A 25,727-nucleotide genomic window follows, 5' to 3' on the forward strand; every position below is an offset into this window, starting at 1 on the left:
CCAGAATATCAAGCAAGATGTGTGTAAGAGGAAGACTTACTTATGCCATCAGCAGACTGAGCTGTGTTTTGTGGGTTCCGGTAGATGTTCAACAGAGCAATGGTCTGAAACACAAATCAAGTACGAATTACAAGGCAAATCTGCCAGAAGAATCGTGCATTGCAGAACTAAATGAAGAAAAAGAAAAGAAAAAAAACTGGCGCGTACCTGACTGAACGTGGGTTTGTTATGGAGTCTCGAGCATCGGTCTCCATGGCGACATGCTCCAATTTTAAAGTAGAAAGAGCAGTTTACCCTGTTGAAAGCAAGAGAGGTTCAAAATACACACACTCGGTCTGATTTGTTCACACATGATGGTTAGTTTGGATTTCTGTTCATATGACTATGTATTCACACGCTATTAAACTACAAAATAACGAGAAGACAAACGCAGCTTATTAAACTATATGAAGAGATTATGATTTTGCTTTAAGACCGACCAACAAGACACAATGAATGAGACGCACTGCAGCCGCGCGAGACGGAAACAAACAATACAAAACCAAAATAAACATTTTAATATATAATGATTATTCAGCATATGAAAGCTATTCGATGTGAAACAAACATTTATTATTATCATTATTATAATAAATATTATTGTTGTTGTTTTACTAGAGGCGAGGCTGGCAAACAGGTCAGCTCATAACCACACGAGGCATGATATAAGAAAGGTAAATAACCTTATATTCTACCCGTAATAGGCAGTTTGTAACAAAGCATATACGATTACTAAGCATAATCAAATGCAGGCAATATTTTAAGGAGAATTTATACTTACTTGTCTTTTTCTGTACCGAAAATCGACGCCAAGTATTCGGCCATTTTGAAAAAAGAAAGGCGATGGGCGCTTTTTCTTCTACCGGAGAATCAAGAAAGGAGACGCTGAACACAGAGAGCCAGAGTACTGCCACCTAGTGTAGTGAGGCGCAAACTGCAGTGCTGCTTGTGCTTCTTCTTCTTCTATTTCTTCTTTATGGTTTTGGAGCATATTGCGCCACCTCCTGGGGTGGAGTGTGGAGCGTTGACGTTGAGGGGCAACTACATAATGATGATGATAATATAATAATAAATTATTTTAAAAAAAGAGGGAACCAACAAACTACATGCACATCTTAAGGGCGGACACTACAGGCAAAAACAAATTGTCAATTTTGAGATTTTGCACTTTTTGGCTTTTCATAAAGTGTTTTTTCAGACTGGTGGAAAGAAAACATCCAAAAAACACTTTTAAGTGTATGTTTTATTAGCACTCTATTTGCGTCTATAGATTTCATTTACAGTAAATTTCTAAAAATGATTTTTTTCTTCTTTTTTCACATATCTCCTCTTCGGCAGAACTTACATAGGCCTACACCAATTTTATTCCTATCTATATTCTGAAGGTTTTTACAGAGGGATTTGTTGATATATGATTTGTCTGATTTTATACACAATTTTAGTCCTAAAGAAATGGTGAAAATTATTATTATTATTATTATTTTTCTGGCTGTTGATAGTATTTTCTGATTTATGGATTGATAAAAAGAAATAACCAAAATTCCCTTTGAATTTAACGAGAATTTTGAACCTGACGTCATCCGATATTCAGAGTTTTGTTCTAGAAATGTATGCAAATTAGCACATGTTTAATTAGATAATGCCTCATTTGCATATTTAAACATAACATTTTAAAAAACTTGTTATACAATTTATTTATTTATTTTTTTTGCCATTTTTAATATAATTAATCAGCTGGGGAAGTATGGTGATATCTATTAGTTATTTTTTTTACACCGTTGAATCTTTGTTTAACAAATTCTGCAGTGAAAGCTGATTAACTCAAATATCTCTAAGTGCTTCTAAATTGTAAACTTTCATTGTCATAACACTTTATTAAAACATGCTCGACTGTTTCAGGAAGATCACATCTGATACAACATCTGGATTCATGTTTTCCAATCATATGCAGAGAGCCCAAATCTGAGATGAGATATTACGCTGTCTGTTTCCAAAACTTCTCCTCTCGCTCCCAACTATTCTCTGAATATTAAAGATGTTCTTTATTTTCTCTGTACTATTTCCTTTGCCACATATCCTTTACAGCTGCTTTAATTAGTCCTTTTATTTCCAATTTACTCATTGGGACATTCAACTCTGTTCCTTCTACCCTACATGAGCGGGTAACCATGAGATAACTGTTCTTGTTTGATGTATTCTGAACAAACTTTATAAAATATCTGATAAAATGTATTGCCTAGTTGACAATTTTCCACTATTTTGATAATGCTGCTGAACATATGACCACTTCAGGTGTTTTGATCTCTTCCACACTGAAGAGCCAGCAATATTGCAAGCATTTCTGTTGTATAGACTGATATATGATTAGATGTTCTTTCTGCTATTTTGTTCCTAAACCTTGGTTTTTACACTGCTGTATGTTCAGGATCTTTAGACCATTCTGCAACTGAATTACTGATACATACAGTGTAAAAAATGACCGTGATTTTAACAGTAAAAGACTGTAAAAATGCTGTGGTGAAAAACTGTCAATTGGTTTACAGAAAGTTTCCGTACTATACGGTGAATAAATGTAATAGATCTAACAGTACATTTAATGTAATTTTACGGTAAAATAACATGAAATTCACAGTTTTTGGAAGTGAAAAATAACAATTCATTGTAAAATTTACAGTGAAAATCCGTAAATTGACATTCCCACAATTCCCTGCGTGACACTTCACATTTGATATATTTTCGTTGAAATAACTCTGTTTCTTCTTAGTTTTTCTCATTTTTTTCTAATCAGTTATGTACATTAGGGTTTTATGTTACATCTGATGTTGTTAAATTAATGTTTATTGCATTTTTAAAATTTCATGCTGTGTGCACCTTCTATATATTAGTATTGTCCTCCTTAACTTGTGGAAAAGCTGCTTGTGATGAACTTTGATTCATCATGTGACTCTTATCACCACTGTGTTTGGTGACTGTCAGTGTATTATAAAGATACAAAACAGATATTAGTACTTCATTAGGTTGGTAAATTAACATTATATCAGTTAATGAAATACGTTATTTTACCGTAAATTTAAATTTTTTTTTTTTTACATTGCTACTGTATTTTTTACGGTAAAGTTCTGGCAACCACAGCTGCCGTTTTTTTACCGTAAATTTTACTGGGATTTTTTTTACAGTGTACTTTCTGTTCCAAATATTTATGTACTATTGTGCCGTTAGGTTCTTTTCTGTTTTTATATCTCACTATAGAAGTTGAAAGTCGACTAGAGGTATTGGGAATAGTCATGGAGGTGTTACTTGCTATAGGGAATACAGCAGTTACTTATTCCAGTTTGATGAGCCTCTTTATTTGCTTTCCATCCAAAGCTATTCAGATTAATATATATATATATATATATATATATATATATATATATATATATATATATATATATGTTCCCAGCAATTTTCTATTATTCTTTTAACTGGATGTACTTCTCATTGCCCTTTATACGAAACTCCAATGGCATCTCAGCCATTTAAACTTAGAGTTGACACTGGAGATGTTGTAATGCTCCACAGTCCACAGCGTATTCTTAAAGGATTAGTTCACTTTCAAATGAAAATTAGCCCAAGCTTTACTCACCCTCAAGCCATCCTAGGTGTATATGACTTTCTTCTTTCTGATGAACACAATCAAAGAAATATTAATAAATATCCTGACTGTTCAGAGCTTTATAATGGCAGTGAACGGGACCCATAAGTATGAGCTGAAGAAAAGCTTCCATCCACATCCATCATAAACATACTCCACGCAGCTCCAGTGGGTTAATAAAGGCCTTCTGAAGCAAAGCGATACGTTTGTGTAAAAAAAATCTTATATTTAAGATATCTCTCATATTTAAAATTATAAAGAAAAATATCTAGCTTCTGCCAGAACACCTTCCGTATTCAAATTACGGAAAACGGAACTGGCACTGCGTAGTTCCGTAAGTTGAATAGGGAAGGCGTAGGACATACAGCGTAAGCCTTTTGAAGAATACGGAAGTCGGTCTGGCGGAAGCACTTGCAAGGTGAGCATTTGTGTTTATAAAGCTTTTTTTTTTTTTAGAAAATGAGCGATGGTTTCACTAGATAAGACCCTTATTCCTCGTCTGGTATCATTTAAAGCCCTTTGAAGCTGCACTGAAACTGTAATTTTTGACCTTCAACCGTTTGGAGGCCATTGAAGTCCACTATATGGAGAATAATCCTGGAATGTTTTCATCAAAAACCTTAATTTCTTTTTGACGGAAGAAAGAAAGACATGAACATCTTGGATGACATGAGGGTGAGTAAATTTTCAGGAAAAGTTTATTTGAAAGTGAACTAATCCTTTAAAGCTCGATTTTGTATTATATTTACTTTATCGAGTAGAGATTCTGGGGCTGTTCCATCAATCATACTTCCAAAATCAACTGTAAACAGTTTTTTTATGAGTGCACAATATATTCTTTTCACAGACTGCCGGTCAGCACCCCCAAGCTATTCCTGCCAAACATCTCAAAACATTCATTCCCTCTCTTACTTTTATCTATCATCTGTTGGGTGTGTGCTGCAAATGTTATTATTGAAACCATCCAAGTATACTTGAAAATCTGATTACATACAGTACAGTCCAAAAGTTTGGAACCACTAAGATTTTTAATGTTTTTAAAAGAAGTTTCGTCTGCTCACCAAGGCTACATTTATTTAATTAAAAATACAGTAAAGACAGTAATATTGTGAAATATTATTACAATTTAAAATAACTGTTTTCTATTTGAATATATTTGACAAAGTAATTTATTCCTGTGATGGCAAAGCTGAATTTTCAGCATCATTACTCCAGTCTTCAGTGTCACATGATCCTTCAGAAATCATTCTAATATGCTGATCTGCTGCTCAAGAAACATTTAATGTGTACAATTGTACAAAATATTTGTGCACAATATTTTTTTTCAGGATTATTTGATGAATAGAAAGTTCAAAAGAACAGTGTTTATCTGAAATCTAATCTTTTGTAACATTATAAATGTCATTACTGCCACTTTTGATTGATTTAATGCATCCTTGCTGAATAAAAGTATTCATTTCTTTAATTTCTTTAAAAAAAAATAAAAATAAAAATTCTTACTGACCCCAAACTTTTGAACGGTGGTGTATAATGCTACAGAAGCTTTGTATTTCAGATAAATGCTGTTCTTTTGAACTTTCTATTCATCAAGGAATCCTGAAAAAAAAAAAGTACACAACTGTTTTCAACATTGAAAATAATCATAAATGTTTATTGAGCAGCAAATCAGCATATTAGAATGATTTCTGAAGGATCATGTGACACTGAAGACTGGAGTAACAATGCTGAAAATTCAGCTTTGCCATCACAGGAATAAATTACTTTGTCAAATATATTTAAATAGTACACAGTTATTTTAAATTGTAATAATATTTCACAATATTACTGTTTTTTACTGTATTTTTAATTAAATAAATGTAGCCTTGGTGAGCAGACGAAACCTCTTTTAAAAACATTAAAAATCTTAGTGGTTCCAAACTTTTGGACTGTACTGTATTCTTGTTTCAGTTCTTGATCATAACTTCGATAGATGGGGTTTTCCTCTTTTTTGAAAATCATATTACAACAACCATTACTGCATGCTTTTCTAGACACATTTCTACCCCTTCTCCATTAGCACCATCATCTGCATAAAACAACTTTCCTATCCCATGCCCAACACTATTCAAAATATAATTTATCATTGAGCCATTTTAAAGCAATGTGTGTTTTGTCCATTGAGTGGCGCTCTGACACTGCTGTGTATACAGTTGCTTGAAGTGGTTCCCACAAAGTGTGACTCTGATTTGAACCCTTTCCAGCACAGACTGTATGATTTTGAGATACATCGTTTCACACTGAGGACAATTGAGGGTTTTCATCCCCCGGCTCTTAATGCATTGTGTTTCCCTCTGGAGCATCAGTGAATGTTTGAACCTGTTTTAATAGTTGAGTTTGAGTCCCTCAATTGTCCTCATTGTGAAAAGACGGATCTCAAAATCATTCAGTCACTGCTGGAAAGGGTTCAAATATGCAAAAAAAACCAAAAACAAAAACCTTGACAGAGCTCAGTTGAACTGCTCAGAACAAACAAAAGACTCATGAACAACCATCACAAAATAAAACAAAACAAAAAAAACAAAAAAAAAACAGTTGTGGATCATCCTTGTAATGACACAGTTTTTTTTTACTCGCTTTGGTACTATTTTCACAAGTCAGGTGTACATTTTCAAAACTCTTAGTACTAATCTCACAACAGATCATCAAAAGTGCACTTTTTTCAAACATTTCAACATATTTTCAATTGTTTTAGTACAATACACAAAATCATAAAGTATCCTTTTCACTACGCAAAGTAAGTGTTTCAGTCACAGTAACTGCCTTTCATGATGCTATTACTATCAAAATTTTGATTTGCATCTTTTCTCGTTCAGTTTATATAATGTATAATAATATATTATATTATATATAATACATTTGTCTATTATTTAATCCAACTGAACTTCATGGTTAATCAATGAATCATTTGTTACCCCTATAGATACTGATAGTTTCTATAGAAATTATTTGCAATTTCCGATATGGATAACCAAATGTAATGAATTATAAGCAATTTATCTTAGACGATGACCACAATTTTCAAAGTGAGTGTGTGGTCCTGCAACCAAATATCCCAACAAGGATGGTAATACCAGTAATTTTAGGCCTTGTTTGGACTTTTTTTTTTTTTTGTCCCCATGAGGAAAAATCAAATGAAATTATATTTTAATAAAATGTAAAAATGCAGAAAGTTTTCTGTGATAGGTACGTTTAGGGGTAGGGTTAGTGTAGGGGATAGAATATACAGTTTGTACAGTATAAAAACCATTACGCCTATAGTCCCCGTAAACCACATATACCAATGTAACGTCTATAAGATCAGTTATAGATTCAGTCATATGGTACAGTGAGAACATTTATTGTGATATCTGTAGCCTCTGTAAATGTTTCAGCAACAAGGGCGATTTGAAACATGTATCTTGCATTGTTTGCTATTGAATTAACTGATTGTTAAAAGTACTAAACTGAAAGATCATACTGTTGTGTTTCGGTGATTAAACCAAATGTTCTCATCACATATTACAATGATCTTGTTTTTGAAACAGTGATTATGTAAAATGAAGCTAGAATGAAAGCATGAGATCAAGTTTTGAAAGAATGACTAGCTGTGTTACAAGTGTGATCAGTTTGGATTTTTGTACTAAGAGTTTTGAAAATGTACACCTTACTTGAGAAAATAGTATCAAAGCAAATAAAAAAAAAAACTGTAATGTGAGTGAATGGGAACTCTATCAATAAGAGTTGAAAAAACTTGCATGGTAATGCCTCTAATCAGTCTGATGTTATACAGTCAGTCCTTACAGTCAGTTATACAGTTAAACCTACCATCACAGAAAACATTCTGCATTTTTACATTTTAGAAAAATATAATTTTGTATGATTTAAAAGCCGTTTTCCTCATTGAGACCAAAAAAAAAAAAAAAAAAAAAAAAAAAAATAAGGTAAACTCTGCGTTGTGAACCAAATGTCCAAACCAAAAGGATGGTAGTAATTTTAGACCTAGTGGGGACATTTGGTTCACAACACAGGGTTTACCATGACCCCACACACTCACTTTGACAACTGTGGTCATCATCTAAGATAAATTGCTTATAATGAAAAAAGAATTCATTACATTTGGTTATGCATGTCGGAAAATGCAAACAAGTTCTATAGAAACTATGCCTATCTAATCAATATCTATAGAAATCTATAGGTGTACCAAATGATCCATTGATTAATCATTAAGTCCAGTTGGATTAAATAATAGACAAATATATAAAACTGAACAAGAAGAGATACAAATCAAAAGTTTGATAGTAATAGCATTATGAAAGGCAGTTACTGTGAATGAAACATTTATATAGATGAAACACTTACTTTGTGTAGTGAAAAGGATACTTTGTGATTTTGTGTATTGTACTAACACAGTTGAAAATATGCTGAAATGTTTGAAAAAAAAGTGCACTTTTGATGATCTGTTGTGATATTAGTACTAAGAGTTTTGAAAATTTACCAGTTACTTGTGAAAATTGCACCAAAGCAATTAAAAAAACCTGTAATAATATGTAATACTCCTTTTAATCTTTTGGCCAATACTCAACCAATTATTTATAATCTTTGTTTAATAACAGTATTGGACGCCAATTATCTAATAAAGTAATGTTTTTTTACTTGGCTTGGAATTAAAGTGATCAGTCCTTGGCACAATGTAGTGGGAGAGATGATTTATTTATACGTTAGACCATCTGTACCAGGGGATTTATTGATTTTTAAAAATTTAATTGCTCCATCAATTGCTTTTAAAGCAATGGGAGAATCGCAAATGGCTTGATCATAACGGCTCCGTATTAAAAAAAAAAAAAAAAAAACATGAGCATGCTGTTTGTTAAATTTGTAAGATGTATATAAATCATGATAGAATTTGTCACAAAATTTGCATTGGCTTTTTGGTCTTCACAGAGAGATCCATCAATTATAAGCTTTCCAATTTGATTTTTTTTTTTTTTTCCATGTGTTGTTTTTCTAGTCTAAAAAAAAAAATAAGAAGAATTTTGCTCACCTTCCTCAATCCATCTTTTCCGTGATCTGCTCCCTCAGCTTTTTGTTTATAAAACTCATCTAAAGAGTTTTGATGATTTTCAGCATCAGACAGAACCATTTTAGATAGAAGATTTGAGATTTTACATATTATAATACTTTATAGTTTCATCATTTATTTTCTTTTTAGTCAATTTACTACTAAAATGCAAGTATTTACCAATTTCATATTTTGCCAATTCCCAATTACTGCAAAAATTGTTTTCCTTGTTAGCTTTTCCCCAATAATTAGTGCTTATAAAATGAATTGTATCCTTCCTTGTACTTAAGCAATGAAATAATTCAATTTCCAGTATGAGGTAGGTCTATGTAAATTAGCAGTATCTGAAAGAGAAATGCATATAAAGATGCATTTGTGATCAGAGAGCAGCGATGGAATAATATCAGAAGATACATTATTTAAATCTCTAGATTCAAGATTCAAGATTTTTATTTGTAAAAATCCCCATAATAGAAAGTTTTCAGAATTGCTGGCAAAACCCTGAATTTCCCCAACTGTCGCAGTTTTTGCCTGGATGTCTTAACCTGAGTTTATGTGATGTCCAAGTCAGGTCCTCAGAGATGTTCACACAAAGGTACTTGAAGCTGTTCACCCTCTCCACAGGATCATGATCATGAGAGGGGTGTAGATCCACTGCTGTCTCTTCCTGAATTCCACAATCAGCTCTTTGGTTTTGGTTACATTCAGAGATAGACAGTTGTCCTGGCACCATGATGTTAGTTTCTCTACCTCGTCCAAATATGCGGTCTCATTGTTGGAAAGGAGGCCCAGAACCACAGTATCATCGGCAAATTTGATAACAGAAGTAGAGCTGTGAGTGGACATAAAGTCATGTGTGAAGAGAGAGTAGAGCAGGGGACTCAGGACACAGCCCTGTGGAGCTCCGACACTCAGGATTATGGAGTTGGAGGTGAACTGACCTACTGACCTACTGGCTATTGTTATTGTTTCTGTTGCCTGCTTGGTTAACATAATGCTACATCCATGAACTCATTGACGTCAGATGAATTTGCGTGGAACATGCCCAAGTCGATGTCATCAAGAGCCACCTGTAGCATGGTTTCCGAATGGGAGGACCAGCGTGTCACTACTCTCTGTGCCAGAGGTTCTTGAACGAGCCTCTGTTTATATTCCGTCGTGAGGTAAATGCCGGCATGGTCCGATTTGCCAAAAGCCGGTAGTAAGCAAGCTTTGTAGGCATTCTAAAACTGAGAGTAGCAGTGATCCAGTGTATTTGGCCCTCTAGTAGGACAGGAGACACGTTAAAGGTCCCGTTTTTCGTGGTTTTTTGAAGCTTTGATTGTGTTTATAGTGTTCAATATAACATGTGTTCATGTTTCGCGTGTAAAAAAACACAGTATTTTTCACATAATTTACTTATCTGTATACCGCTGTTTCCACTGTCATAAAAACGGGCTGATGACTTCCTTGTTCTATGAAGTCCCTCCTTCAGAAATACGTAACGAGTTTTGATTGTGCCAGCGGTTCCTGTGTTGTGATTCGACAGCAGCTTAGCGCTCCTTGCCCGGAAAGGTCACGCCTCTTACCATAAGGTGGAGATGCACGCGCTCAGTGTTATTGTAAACATGTCTTTAATTTTACCCTATCGAATTTGAGCCGGAATCAGACCCGGTGATTGGACTGCGGGATGAAAATAACAGCGTTTCGACGACATGGCGACAAACACACTGTACAAACGCAACTCTTGTGTATTCCTGTGGGCGGAGGTTAGTCAAAAAACTGTTTTAGTGACGTCATTAAAGAAGGAAGTAGAGGGATGTAGTCCAAACTGGCCGTTTGATGTAGGCGACTTCTGTTAAATAAAATATCTCGCTTGGCATTGAACTTTGAGCTTTAAAATTTTACAGATTTTATTTATACTCTAACAACAACATTACACACTAACTAAAGTTTGAAACATGGGATCACGAAGAACGGGACCTTTAATAAAAGTTCGGCATGACCTGCATGAGTTTGGCTTTGTTAAAGTCCCCCACGATGATAAAAGCATGTTTGGATGTTTGGATGATGCCTGGATGTTTATAGCCACTGAGCACATCATGAAGCTTAGACAAAGCCAAAACGGTGTCTGCCTGTGGTGGTATGTAAACAGCAGTAACAATGATCGATGAAAAATCCCAGGGCAGATAGAATGGGCGGCAAATAATGGATAAATGTTCCAAATGAGGCGAGCAGGAGCGCGACAGGGTGGAGATGTTCCTGGAGCCACACCATTTCTTGTTAATCATGAAGCACACTCCACCACCTTTGGATTAGAGCTTAGATCGGGCCCAACAAATCAAGCCCGACCCTACCCGAGCCCGAGCACGTTGTGTCCGAGCCCGGCCCGGCCCGACACGTCCACTGTAATTATGAGCCCGAGCCTGATTTAAACCCGACCATTTTTAATATGTGGGCCGTTATAACCAGGGGCGGCGCCAGATTTTTTTTTTTTTTTTTTTTTTTTTTAACGCAGGTGCTGCTGTGCTAGATCATTTAGGCTACAGGGGGGAGCTGCGCAGTTATATACATTATATAAATACTATTAATAAATGAGCAAAAATTGGCCACTCAATATTAAATATTAAATTATTTTAATTATCATAATTAAAGTTTTAATTTTATTAAATTTAACAAGCTCAACATTCAGCATTCAATCAAATATTCTTAAAGATTAATTATTATTAATAATGTTACTTCAACATATTGATATTTCAACATAATATATGTGTGAGCAACAAGCAAGATGTGCATTTGTAAATTCGGTGACAGCGTGTGTTACCAGTTTCAAAAGGTGTGTGACCGCGGCGCGCCGGCGCGCCGGCGCCTCCATGTCATAATTACATTGTCTGCTATATTGCTTTTTATGTATTAAATCGAGGTAATTGGATGATGAAAAATGTATTAAAATTAAGATACAATTTATACTAAACGAAATTCACTTTAAAGAAAATCTTTCTTCAAAACAAAACTTAACAAACTTGAAACTAAATGTGCTTATTTAATGGCTAAAACACGCAGACTCTCTTTTTGTACAAATTGCAGCACATTCATTTAATTCTGAATTTTGCACATGTAAGTTGAAAAGCATTTGTTTGTGCATAGTAAACATATCTGTAACATTTATCAAGTTCATAATTGTGCGTGCATTTATTAATTATTATCTTAATGAATAATACGACAAGGAAGAAGCATGTAAACTGCGTTGTTTGTTTATTAAAACTAGTTTAAAATGTTTCCATACCTCCGATTTTCCTCCAGACTTGCTCAAAGTTAATTCTCCTGTTTTAATTTTTTTCTTTGCTTCTTCAAGCTCCATGTTGTACTTAAGCCTCGTTTACACTGTTCGTATGGCTCCGACAAGGTTTTGTTCCGTCCTCTGAGCAGTGTCAACTCACACCAGAAGCATTTCAGAAGAGAAGCGGCTGGATTCGCGAGACCACTAGATTTGCCTGCACTGTAAAAAATGACCGTGATTTTAACAGTAAAAGACTGTAAAAATGCTGCGGTGAAAAACTGTCAATTGGTTTACAGAAAGTTTCCGTACTATATACGGTGAATAACTGTAATAGATCTAATGGTACATTTAATGTAATTTTACGGTAAAATACCGTTAAATTCACAGTTTTTGGAAGTGAAAAATAACAATTCATTGTAAAATTTACAGTGAAAAACCGTATATTGACATTCCCACAATTCCCTGCGTGATACTTCACATTTGATATATTTTCGTTTAAATAACTCTGTTTCTTCTTAGTTTTTCTCATTTTTTTCTAACCAGTTATGTACATTAGGGTTTTATGTTACATCTAATGTTGTTAAATTAATGTTTATTGCATTTTTAAAATTTCATGCATGTTACCATGATGGTGTTTAGTGTGTGTGTGTGAATGACACTGTGTGCACCTTCTATATGTTAGTGTTGTCCTTCTCAGCTTGTGATGAACTTTGATTCATCATGTGACTCTTATCACCACTGTGTTTGGTGACTGTCAGTGTATTATAAAGGTGCAAAACAGATATTAGTACTTCATTAGGTTGGTAAATTAACATTATATCAGTTAATGAAATACGTTATTTTACCGTAAATTTAACAGATTTAAAATGTAAAATTCACATGTAACTCCGTAAGTATGTTTACGGTTGTCATTTTTACAGTATTGTTCTGGTAACCACAGCTGCCGGTATTTTTCCGTAGAAACAACGGGATTTTTTTTACAGTGTGGCCAATATTGTTTTCGTTAAATTTTTCATGTTTTTAATGGCTAAATGGTTATATTTTGTCCGGTTTGATTGTGTTTATTGCTATGCCATACTTTATTTTGCTGTAGCCATACAGATGAAGTTAACACACTTAAAATTCCAGTTATGGACAACAAAAACAAAGAAATTTCAAGTTTTTCAACTTCGAATCTCTTGTCTTCAGTTTCTGTCATTGTAGTGATGTGAAATATCAGCAGGAGTTTACAGGATTATTTTGACTTTATTTTGTATTTGAGCTGCGCGTCAAAAATAGGCGAGGCGCCTATCTTTAGCGAAGCGGCGCAGTGAGCCCCTTCTGGGACGCTTCTCAAACGCACCGCGGCGCGGCTGGTGTAAACACGAGCATTGACTAGAGTAGCCGCGAATAAGCTCCGGTAGCCGCGTCGCAGCCGTAACGTGCCGCACACGCGTGCAGTGTAAACGAGGCTTTAAGCTACTGAATAGTACAGCACGCACAGATGCGTCACGCGTGTGCGAGTGGACGAGACGCTGCGCATGACACGTGACGTGATTTATCAAGGGCCCGGCCCGACCCGGCCCGAGGACGGTGGCGGGAAATATCAGCGGTCGGGTCGGGCCGAGTCCGGGCTCGGGCTCGGGCAGAGAATCTAAGCTCTACTTTGGATTTACCAGTCTCGGCTGTTCTGTCCTTCCGTAAAACAGAGAAGTTATCAGACGGCATTACAGCTGTGTCCGAGACTGAGGTCATGGGCCATGTTTCAGACAAACAAAGGATGTTACAGTCCTTAATGTCCCATTGAAAACTTATCCTGGCTCTAAGATCATCCATCTTATTCTCCAAGGATTGGACATGGGCGAGCAGAATGCTCGGCAGAGGAGGGCTGTGTGCTCTTTTAATCAGTCTGTTGCGAATCCCAGCACATTTCCCACTGTGTTTCTTGATCCATTGCCTTGGATTATTCAAGTGTCCATTGTTCATCTCCACTTTCCGCAGAATCTCAGATGACCACAAAGGGTTATTCAAGGATAAATTGTCCTGAAACAGGTCAGTGTAGCGGTGTCCAATGTCCAAAAGTGTTTCTTTGTCATAACTAATCAGTGCAGACGTTATGTGTGTAAAAAGAGAAAGTAAAAGTGAGCAAAATAGTATGTAAAAGCACAATCTTAGCGGAACGAACTGGACGGCGTCCGAACACGGCGGCGCAATTTTCAGTTCTTCCAGAGAAGAAGCCACATATCGATACGAGACTGAATTATTGCTCCACTTAAATATAATAGTCATAATGTTGAACAATATAGAGTCCAGAAACATGACATCAGCAACGCAATGCATGCTGGGACTTACTCTCCCTGCGTTCCATTTGGAAGGGCTCATCCCTACGCACTAATCCCTTTAATCCTTTACGGAGTGAGAGCTTGTAGGGTGAGCTTGTAGGGTGAGCTTGAAGGGTGTAGGGGTGAAAAAAAAACACTTTTTTGGAATACACTTCTGCATCATCTTAACAAGACAATCAGGGAGGCGCCTTCGTTGCACATTTTGTATGCTGGTTGACCCCCCAAAAAACACTCTGAATGATGAGTAGATTGTGCCTTTTGTTTAACATTAGTTTATTTAATTTTTTTGTTTATCGCACCATATCGTATATTGTGTCTATGTATTTGAAACATTTGAATGGACTGATAAAGTTAGCTGTAAAGCCCATTCTGTGACACCAAACAACTTCCCTGTGCAAAGGACCATCGGGGCCCGAAGTGTCCATCAGTTGAACCCATCAAAATTCTTCATTCTGAAGGACCCTTTGAAGTGACCAGTTTTGAGCACTTCCGTTTTGGAATGACCCTTCAATATGGCGGCCATGATTGTTTTCACTCCAAAGTGCCCTTCGCCTTCGGAGGGCGATATATCTCATTTGGAATGCATCGTTATTTGGATTGGAAATAGACGTGTTAGTTTACTTTATACAGCTTAAAACACATTACAATGGCAAACGCTTGTTGTGTAATTAACTAATCGCACTCACAACCGGCATGGAAACTGAATCTCAAATGGAGTGCCATTTTTCAGCTTTCTCACCTGGAAAGAGCACCTTGGATCTCAGGTCTCTGAGTTAATAAAACAACGTCGCATGACATGGAGCAGCAGTAAGACAGAAAACAGTGCCATCTTTGTGCTGACACAGCTTCTTCTACCATGCCACCTCAGTTTGTAGAGGCTTTTGGCAATTATGTAGGAGCTACCGTGGATTGCTTTGAAATTTGAACTGAAGGATCATTAATCTCAAAGCTAAAGCACAGACATTTTCCCAATACAAACTCACCACACCCTTAAATATCTCACTGGCAATACACCACGAGGATCTATATCTTTCATTTCCAAAGGGTGGGGAGGTCGTGTCAGTGACAAGAATAGTGGCCTTCTTATTGCCTGGGGATTTGGTGTTGGAAGATTGATAATTTGACATTGACAGTGTTGGTCTAATGCATGCATAAGTGAAATTATGCAATCAGCTGGATGCAAAAGATGTGGAGGAGATATTCCAGCTCACCTCAGGGTTCATGTGGAGAGGATGACTGGATGTGTACGCACAAAGTACACCATACTAAATGGAATTGTACTAGTCAGAAGGGCTGGGCGGTATATCAAGTTTGTACGGTATATCGATATATTTTTATATATGATATGGAATGAGGCAATACTAAACGGTATTGCCTCATTCCGTATCATATATAAAAATATATACACATACAGTAGTTTTATATGAGCGCATCTGAAACATAGCGGTGGATGTCGCAGAGTGCTGCTGCAGGAAAAATGCATTTGTCCTAAACATGAGACATGCTTAATATTAAGGGCTTTAAAAATAGCCTAACTCACAAGATTAAGATATAGTTAACATGTACAGTTTAAAGTGGCTTGCCCTGTCAGATGCTGAGTCCAACAGATATGTTCTGATAGATACTTGTGCTGTTTAATGAGTTTGTGATGTAGTGTTTTCCTCAGCGCATAACTTACATTTTTCATGCCTTTATTTCTGTAAGATTGAACTACTGTAATTCTTTGTATGCGGGTGTGAGCCAGTCGTTAACTCACTTGCAGTTGGTACAGAATGCTGCTGCTAGATTGCTGATGGGTGTTCGTATACACCAGCATATAACACCTATCTTAGCTACATTACATTGGCTTCCAATCCACTACAGTGTCGATTTTAAATCACTTATCTTACTATATAAACTCTTACCCCTTATTTACACTGCACACGTCTGCGGCACATTACAGCTGTGACGCGGCTACCGGAGCTGATCCGTGGCCAGTCAATGCTTCTGTTTACACCAGCTGCACCGTGGCACGTTTCAGAGTTGGCGACGCGGATGCGGTGCGTTTTCCAGGCGCATCGAGATGAAAAATTCTCAACTTTTCAGAATGCTACAAATGCACTGCAGGTCATGTGACAAGAACCAACCGATCAGCTTCAGCCTTTCTGTAACAAAACATTGAAATCTCAGCCGAATGGCTGATCATAGCTGCACAGGGTGGTTTTTATATTCTCCATAATATATCTCCATAAATATCTAGTAGTAAAGCTAACCCACACAGCAGAAGACTCCTAGGCAATCCGCGTTCAAGTCGCCAAACCCGCGTGACTGTCACATTTGTTTTGGCGCCGCCCAGAGGATCAGGTCCGCCTCCGGGCGGCGCCGTAAATTCTACTGTCAATCAGTGGATCCTGAACGGACCCATGTTGGATCCGCGGACACGCACGCACCTTTACTGTAAAGCCCCGGGTATACTTCATTTTCAGCGCCTGGACGCGTCACGCGCGCAGTCACATCCGCGCGTCTTTCAAAGTATACTACACCACGGATGCGCGCGGATGACCGCGTTCGTCACATGCGCAGTACAGCTTTTTTCTATGCTCTACCAGACATCGGAGAGCAGCACTGAGTCGTGTCATCAACGTGACATTCACTGGGCATGATCGGAGAAGAAAAGAAGTGCATCCTTTTCCATATTTTACTTATCCCCCTCCATGAATTTGCCGCCCTAAACACGTCTTTGTACTCTTTAAACCTGAATTGTACAAATGTGGTTACTTTCTAATCTCTTCGCACAAACGCTCGTCAAGTTCGCTGTCCATTGTCGTGTTTTTCTCTTTTCAAGCGTGTTGTTTTTAAAACGGTCTATTCACACTCTTCTTTGACGGCTGAACACTGTGCTCAATACTGTGCGTATTGCCACCTAGTGGACTCTTCTATACTGCTTGCGCATGCGCTGTTGCACGCGGACTGTCCGCGCGGTCTCGAAATTTGGCCTGCACGCGGCCAGGGTGTGCGGCCGGCCGCAAGCCCTCCGCATGACGAAAATTACGTCATGCAGACGGTGCACGAACGCGGACGGCCAAAGTATACCCGGGGCTTAACGGTTGTATCAATTTGAGGGTCCCACAGGGACCCGTCGCGGAGGTAAGGTTTTAATCGCTGATGCGGAGCGGATGCAGCGTGGAGCCAAGGTGGGTCCACGATCCGCCTTCGTTGCGGATCCGTCACTGCGCACAAGTGGACGCCGATGCGGGTCCATACGCGGATACGTTCCGGAAGCTGCGATACCTCCACGGCAGATCTGTCCTTTTGCTGTGTGGGAATGCAAGGGCTAGAATTTATCAGTACCAATTTATCCTTTGCTGAAACTTCCTACTCCTCGTGGAGAGCGCAGTTCATGGTTGCAAAGCAACGACAGACACCACGGGAGTGCGAGTGCTTTGGAAAGAAGGAAGCCTTGTTTACATTGGACGCGTCTGCGGCGTTAAGTCTCGTTTACACTGCACACGTTACGGCTGCGACGCGGCTACCGGAGCTGATACGTAACGCGTTCCGCCGGGTTCAATAATGTGACTTTGCTACATGCACTCATCTCATTGAATGTCTCACTCAACATCTTTTTTTAAATTTTTTATTCTGCTATTTATTCCATTTATTTTAAGGTGCAGACGAGGCGCAGGCGTGACGTAGACGTCACGTAAATCACATGTGGCATATGGCACGGACTCCGTGCCAAAATCAAGCTTCCGAACGACCGACCGACCGACCGACCGATCGAACGTCAAACCGAACATCTATCCGAACGTCTTGTACTTTGAGCGTCTAACTCAGCGTGTCGACCCACGTGACGAACTGACGTGACGTCAGCGTCTTGAAATTAACTGGTTTTTAACCATGTAAGGTGCCAAGCTGATGTGTAAAGACTATAAATGGACATTACAGGCACTAAATAAAGATATTTTATACCTAAATACTAAATCCTGGACATTACAGGCAATACACATCTAAAACAACACTAACACAAACATATTTCTTTCCTGAATCCATGTGCTCCTCCATTGTTCTACTTTCAAAAAGCAGACTGTCCATACAGACATTCTATATTCTTAATTTGACCTATATTATCATTCTAACTTGTTTTTGTTAATTTTATTGCCTGCTGTACAATGTTCACAGTCCATGCAAGACACTCTAAATTAATACATTGTTAATTATTGTAATTGCCTATAGTACATCATCAGAGTCTCTTTATCCTTTTTCCCATGAAATCAACAAAATATTCAGGTGATATCATGTGAAGCCTCGGGAGAGCCTTTAAAATGTTTTTGAATGAAAGTTTAACATTACAATTCCTTTAGTGGACAGTTGCTCTCTTACCCTCTTTCCTTCATCTCAGTTGAATGAGATTTGGTGACAAAATTATCTTTAATTATCTGTAAAATTATCTATCTGCACACAATAAAGTTATTTGACATATTTGAAAAAAGAAAAGAAAAAGAAAAACCTATACTTTCCCTGGTAATTGAGAATGAAGTAACGTAGTTACTAACTCAGCTACTATTTGTGAGAAGTAACTACTATAACTAATTATTATTTTTTAAAGTAACTGGTGGAAAAAGGTGTATAAAGCAAGGCTAATTTAGTTCCTGCAGGGACACGACCAGCAGAGTTTAGTTTAACAGCCAACACTAAAGGCTCTCCTGGAGCACATCACCTGATTGGTATTCTGTAGATTTCCTGGGAAGTAGGATAAAGAGGTCTGATGGACTGGTATAGGCTATATTGTACAGTAGGCAATAAAGCTAACAGTTAACATGATTGTACGGATCAAATTAAGACTAGGATGTTTTTACAGTTACATGCTAGTAAAACACATAGTCTAGTCTTTCATAGTATACTTTCATGCCTGTAATGTCCATTTATAGTCTTTACACATCAGCTTGGCACCTTACATGGTTAAAAACCAGTTAATTTCAAGACGCTGGCGTCACGTCAGGTCGTCACGTGGGTCGACACGCTGAGTTAGACGCTCAAAGTACAAGACGTTCAGACAGACGTTCGGTTTGACGTTCGATCGATCGGTCGGTCGTTCGCTTTTAGACGCAATATGTGAATGGCCACTTACACAGTCTGGCTCCCTCTTATTCAGTGATCTTTTTCATTTACACAAACCTCAAAGGAATCTAAGGGCATCAAACCAGATGATCCTAGGACTAGATTAAAAATGAGTGGTGACTGGGCATTTTCAGTGGTGGGCGCAAGGCATTGGAATAGCTTGCCTTTATATCTTAGACTTTTACCTACATTGAGTTCTTTTAGAAGAAATGTGAAATTGTATTTACTAGAGTTAGCCTTTGCTCAACACATCGAGTAACCAAAGTAGGTCTCGTTGATGTTTGTTTTACTTGCCTATTTATTTATTTATTTATTTACTTGCTTTTCCTTCTGTGCTGTTGTCTTCTTTTTCACTAGTTACTATTGTACAGCACATTGGTCAACCTTGTGCTGTTTTAATTGTGCTCTATAAATAAAACAAACAAACAAACAATAGCAGTAACTGTAAGTGATTATTTGGGGTAGGTAACCTAATCAAAATAGCCTATATAGCTAAGTCTGTGCTTTGTTTTTATTTTCATTTTTAGTCTAGTGATTTTAACTTCTTTAAAAAGTTTAAAAAGTTTAAGTTTAAAAAAGTTAAAAAAAAAAAGTTTAGTTAAAAAGTTGTTAAAAAAAAAGTTTAAAAAAACTTTAAAAAGTTTCAAATTAAAGGTGCCCTAAAACACTATTTCACAAGATGTAATAAAAGTCTAAGGTGTCTCCAGAATGTGTCTGTGAATTTTTTTTTTTTTATTATACTATGTAGTGTTGTCACGGTACCAAAATTCCAGTAGTCAGTACCGATACCATGAAAATTTTACGGTTCTCGGTACCAATTTCGGTACCACAGTAAAATCTATTGTTACTATTTTACTATTTTATATAGCCTATTTTAAAAACATTAAATATGATTCGGAGTGTGTGTGTTTGTGTGTGTATATATAGGCTACCTCAATGAAATAAATTTTGAAATATAAAAAAAATAAATAAATAATTAAATGCTCAAACATCCATTGTGTACTGTTGAAAAAACCAGCATATGCTGGTAAGGTAGGTTTTGAAGCTGTATGCTGGTCAAATGCTGGTCCTAAACTGGTCCTGCTGGTCCATACTAGTCCTAAGCTGGTCCTGGACCAGCATAAACCAGCTCAAACCAGCATACCAGCTTCAAAACCTACTTTACCAGCATATGCTGTTTTTTCAACAGGGGTAACAGACGTGCGTGTTTATTTTAGCTATTCCGTCAGAGAAACAACACACTACAGCCTGTAAAACTATGAAATAAATATCGGTAAATAATGGTAACCTAAATAATAAGAAAGTTAAATATTATTTCAAAAAGCATTCGTTTTTTATTTCCACACAAAGACGCGTCATATAGCCAAAGTCCCGTTATTACTTTGATATAGCCGCTTTGCGCTTTGAAGGAAGGAGCGCAAGAAGGAAACAATGGTGTTTGAGACTCACTGTGTGTCATTTCCATGTACAGAACTCTAAGGCCGTGTGTCCACCAAAGCGTTTTAAGCCAGCTGAAAACGCTAGGCACCTTTCTGTGCGCACTTGAGAGCGCTTCAGCTGCGCAGCGTTTTTTTGAGTTGAGACGCTTTGTTGCTATGATATGGAATATCTGCGGCACTGTTACTTATAACTGATTTTGCAGGTAATTTGTTTCAGACTAAAAATGTTGACACAATGTGAAATTACTTGCTATGTATTTTCGGAGAGCAGTAATATTAATTTCTCACCCATTTTGTTCCGTTCTCTGCTTGTTGATGTTGTTGTACAGCAAGAATGTTGTGACAGTTGGCCGGTGTAGTATTTGTCCCACCCCTCCTCCACTCTGATTGGATGGCTGGCTAAAAAGTGACAGTGATAAGCGCAGCGTTTTACTCAAAGTTGAACATTCTTCAACTCGAGGCGACCAGCAAAAAACGCTGTGCTCTCAGCGCTTGAGCATGAAAAAGACGCTCAGTGCCGCGTTACACTCCTGACGTTTTTAAAAACGCGGCATTCACACTGAAAACAATTGAAAACGTACGCTAGCAGCTGAAAAAAAATGCTTTGGTGGACACACGGCCTAGTTATTTAACTATGCTAAGGTAAATTCAATTTTCAATTCTAGGGCACCTTTAAGAATACCAAAGAGGTCTGCACTCTAAAAAACTTTAATTAAGGAGATAAGATGACAAACGTTTTGGCTCTTCGTGAAGACATGACGTTCATGGACAAGATTGTGACTGTATGCTGTGCCTTGACTAATATGTGCCCCGTGTTGTTATGAAACCATAAACTGCGACATTAATCAAGGGCTGTTAAATCGATTGATCTTGATTCATCGCATCCAAAATAAAAGTTTTTTTTTTTATAGAATATGTTTGTGTACTGTATGTATTTATTTGCATATATAAATACACATTTTTTGTGTAAATTTCAGCATGTGTAATATATTTATACACAAAATAAGTTATATATGTTTTTTATAGGCTACATATAAAAATACACAAATATATATTATAAACTCTTTTATTTTGGATGCGATCAGTCGATTTGACAGCCTTACCTTAAACATGTATATAGTACCCAGCATATCCTGCATTATGTTCCCATTTTGAGTAAAACCTGTCCACCGATCCCCTTAATGTAAATTTTATCTTCTCTAATTTTAAAAAGGACATAACATCTTCTAGCCAGTCTGTCACAGAAGGAGGGGTAGGGGATTTCCAACATAACAAAATTCTTCTGCAGGCCAATAAAGAAGTGTAAGCAATAATGTATCTCTGGGTTGCAGTTAAAGAAATGATTATAGTGTTACTGGGGGGTTCCAAAAATACCTATTGAAGGACAAGGCTGCAATATCACCTCAAGGGCATCACTGATAGTTTTAAAAACCAATGCCCAGTAATTATTTAGAGAGGAGCAAGACCAAACGAATGCGTCAGCCTGGCTGGGGAAAAAGAGCACTTATCACAGGCTGCATCTAATCCAGGATATATTCCAGCTAACCATGCCTTGCTCAGGCGAACCCTGTGCAGCACTTTGAATTGTATGAGCCCTAACCTAACTGAAGATGATGATGAGTGGACCTTTTTAAGCGCCTCCCTCCAAAAAGCCTCAGATAGCTCAATGCCCAATTTGTCTTCCCATCTGGATTTAATTTTATCCAGATTGTGCTCTTTCAAAGACATGAGCTGGGAGTATAAAAGTGAAATCAATCCTTTATTATAAAAATTGAGAGTAAGATTATCTAAGGGTGAGGTAGGAGGAAGGTCAGGGAAGGATGGGAATTTGTTTTTAACAAAATAGCGAATCTGAAGGTATCTAAAAAAGTGGTTTTGTGGGAGGTCATACAATCTGCAGAGGTTCTCAAAACTGTTGAATAAATCTTCAGTATATAAATCTTTGATGCATTTCAACCCGGAAACTACGATGAGTCCAGTGTAGAGGGAGGGAATAAATGATTTTTGTAAATAGGACCCAAAACCGATGCTGATGTAAATTTATAGTGACTGATTAAAGATCTTGAAAGTAGAAAGTACAACAGGATTGGATGTGAATCAAGAAGCTTTCAAAGGCAAGGAAGAATACACTAAAGCAGGGAGAGAAGAAGAATGACATGTCTGTGCTTCAATTAAACACCAATTTGTTTCTGGGCAATGTAGCCAATATAGTGATTTTGTATTATATTTACTTTATCAAGTAGTGATGCTGAGGCTGTTCCATCAATCATACTTCCATAATCTACTTCTTGTTAACCTCAGCTTCGCCAGCAGGGGGCACCCAAGCGTCATACTACGCATCAGTAGCTGACTAATAGAATAGAAATAGTATTCAGTACGTGACTAGTGTCGTGCACACGCAACGGAAAGCGCTCTGTTGAACCTGTCTTTTTCATGTGTTTTAACAGGTAAGCTGACAAGAATCACTACTGTAGTAATGCTCAGCAGTGCTGTGTTCTTGTAGAGTTGTAGTTCGCACATGAATCATTAAGAAATATTGACTTTAACCGTGATTAAGAGTGTCGTACCTAAAATGGCGGACGAGAGTGTTATCAATTTTAAGAAAGACTAGTAACTTTCAGCACGAGCAAAGTGAGAAGTAAAAATACATATAGGCTAGTTGAGATATAAATGCAAACGAGTAATGATGATGAATCTTTCATAGAAGCACAAAACAGTGATTAAAAAGAGTATTAATACTGCTTCAAAGAGTTATTAAAGGTGCTACTGAGGATGTTTTGTTTTATACATTTTTGCAATATTACTTGAAACTGTCTTTGGGCCATTCCACCGAATCGGTGCCATTTCTGTCCCCAGGACATTTTATGTATAAATATGCATGAAAATTAACTCTAAAATATATTTTAATATTAAGCAATGTGTCCTAAACATTAATCTAACTGCAAATTTAAAATATATAATTTTAAACATTATTAAAAACTACTGAGAATACTAAAAAATAACATTTGTTACATGTCCCTGCTAACTAAACCTAAACTTTATCATGAAATATAATCATTAAAATCTTTCAGAAATCTTATTATTTTTGCACTGTTGTGTTACTCCATATACCATCTCTGCTAAACAAAAAGAAATGTCATAATAAATTCATAATATGTTATGTAAAATACACATTTTAGTCATGTCCCCAGGTTTTCAGTCAGTCCTGTTACCCTCACACATTTCCCCCTCTGAAAAACTTGGAACATTCCACAAGACACATTTTCAACAGGAAATTGCATCATCTGGATCTTATGCAGGCCATGAGAAGACCAAAAGTAAGTTCTCTCGTTTTAATTTCTGTATATTTGATGAAATTGTAACTATGACTGAGAGGGTCAATCTCAACGTACTGTCCTGTTACCTAAATTATTTCTTTGATGTTATTTGTTTATTTTAAAAATATTAACTTTAGGTAAGTCACTAGTATTTGCTAAGTGTCCTCATGATATTAGCATGTACGCCATGTGTCCATATGTCAAGTATTTGATCATTTTTGCTTAACTCAATCCTGTTACTTTCAGTCCTGTTACTTATATGAAAAATAACAGGACTGAGTTAAGAGTAACAGGAGGGTGTAGAGTCCTCTGTTTTGTGATTTAATAATGTGAATATTAGCTGATATAATACTTTTTACCTGTATCATGAGTTTTACAGTTGAAATTACTTAAATTATAGATTTTTAGGATTAGTTTTACAGTATGAATGCCATACATTGCAGGGAGCCAGTCCACCACGACGTGACTTCATCTTTTTGTCTTTCTCTTTCTTATCTTTTGTAGAAGATGGAGAGAACCTATACTTTGCAGCTGCAAGAAACACACACCCATGGCATGCTGCAAGGGAAGGAATGAAACACCAGCAACTCTATCTTTTCCCCCATTTTTGTCTTTCCTTCCCTCCCTCTCCCCCCCTCTCTTTTCCTTGCTCTCTTTCTTTCTCTTTCCACCTCCTTTACTGTAATGTTCTACTAGCACACAGAACATCCCTTCAACACAGAAATCTCACTCACACACATGCACACACAGCCATGGACACACTCTTTTTCTCACACACATACACACACATATGGACACTCAGTCCTGTTACCCAGTGTTCATTCCTGATACAAAGTGCTCAGTCCTGTTACTAAATTTATTTTTCTAGAAAAATAGAATTAAACCACTGTTTTTTTCAGTTTTGTTTGATCCATCATTTACACAATTGTTAAAGGTGCCCTAGAATCAGAATTTGAATTTACCTCGGCATAGTTGAAGCGTTCAGTACATGGAAAAGACATACACTGAGTTTCAAACCCCATTGTTTCCTCCTTCTTATGTAAATCTCATTTGTTTAAAAGACTTCCGAAAAACACTCGGATCTCAACATAACACCTACTGTTACGTAACAGTTGGGATCATTAATATGTATGACCCCAATATTTGCATAATGCCAGCCCATTCGACGCATTAGACAAGGAAAGGCAGTATTAACGGCTGGATCTGTGCACAGACAAGGTAAGCCAGCAAGAACAACAGCGAAAAATGGCAGATGGAGCAATAATAACTGACATGATCCATGATATTTTTAGTGATATTTGTAAATTGTATTGTATTTGTTTCATTAGCATGTTGCTAATGTACTGTTAAATGTGGTTAAAGTTACCATCGTTTCTTACTGTATTCACAGAGACGAGAGTCGTTGCTATTTTCATTTTTAAACACGTGTAGTCTGTATAATGCATAAACACAACTTCATTCTTTATAAATCTCTCCAACAGTGTGTAATGTTAGCTTTAGCCACAGAGCATAGCCTCAAACTCACACAGAATCAAACGTAACCA

General features: G+C 37.0%; 1 protein-coding gene and 1 long non-coding RNA gene across 2 annotated transcripts; one reads left to right on the plus strand and one right to left on the minus strand.

The window, feature by feature from the left end:
* Position 1: 1 nt before the first annotated feature.
* LOC125269499 (splicing factor U2AF 35 kDa subunit-like) lies at positions 2-975 on the minus strand. The gene is made up of 3 exons (XM_048192393.1): positions 821-975; positions 208-295; positions 2-104 (listed from the first exon to the last, which is right to left on the minus strand). Exons 1-3 carry the CDS (start codon positions 862-864, stop codon positions 9-11), a joined length of 228 nt encoding a protein of 75 aa, XP_048048350.1. The 5' UTR covers positions 865-975; the 3' UTR covers positions 2-8.
* A 21,775-nt stretch (positions 976-22,750) lies between these two features.
* On the plus strand, positions 22,751-25,081 carry LOC125269500. The gene is made up of 3 exons (XR_007185126.1): positions 22,751-23,313; positions 24,058-24,183; positions 24,688-25,081. It is a non-coding gene; the product is annotated as an uncharacterized LOC125269500 (long non-coding RNA).
* Positions 25,082-25,727: the final 646 nt, after the last annotated feature.

The sequence above is a fragment of the Megalobrama amblycephala genome, linkage group LG6 (genome assembly GCF_018812025.1).
Source record: "Megalobrama amblycephala isolate DHTTF-2021 linkage group LG6, ASM1881202v1, whole genome shotgun sequence".
NCBI classification, from domain to species: Eukaryota; Metazoa; Chordata; class Actinopteri; order Cypriniformes; family Xenocyprididae; genus Megalobrama; species Megalobrama amblycephala.

Excerpts from the sequence above, each read along its gene's own strand:
- LOC125269499 (XM_048192393.1), bottom strand. The coding sequence starts at position 864 with ATGGCCGAATACTTGGCGTCGATTTTCGGTACAGAAAAAGACAA. Across the intron at positions 296-820 it reads TTCGGTACAGAAAAAGACAA|GGTAAACTGCTCTTTCTACT; the intron begins GTAAGTATAAAT and ends TGCTTTCAACAG. Across the intron at positions 105-207 it reads ACAAACCCACGTTCAGTCAG|ACCATTGCTCTGTTGAACAT; the intron begins GTACGCGCCAGT and ends TTTGTGTTTCAG.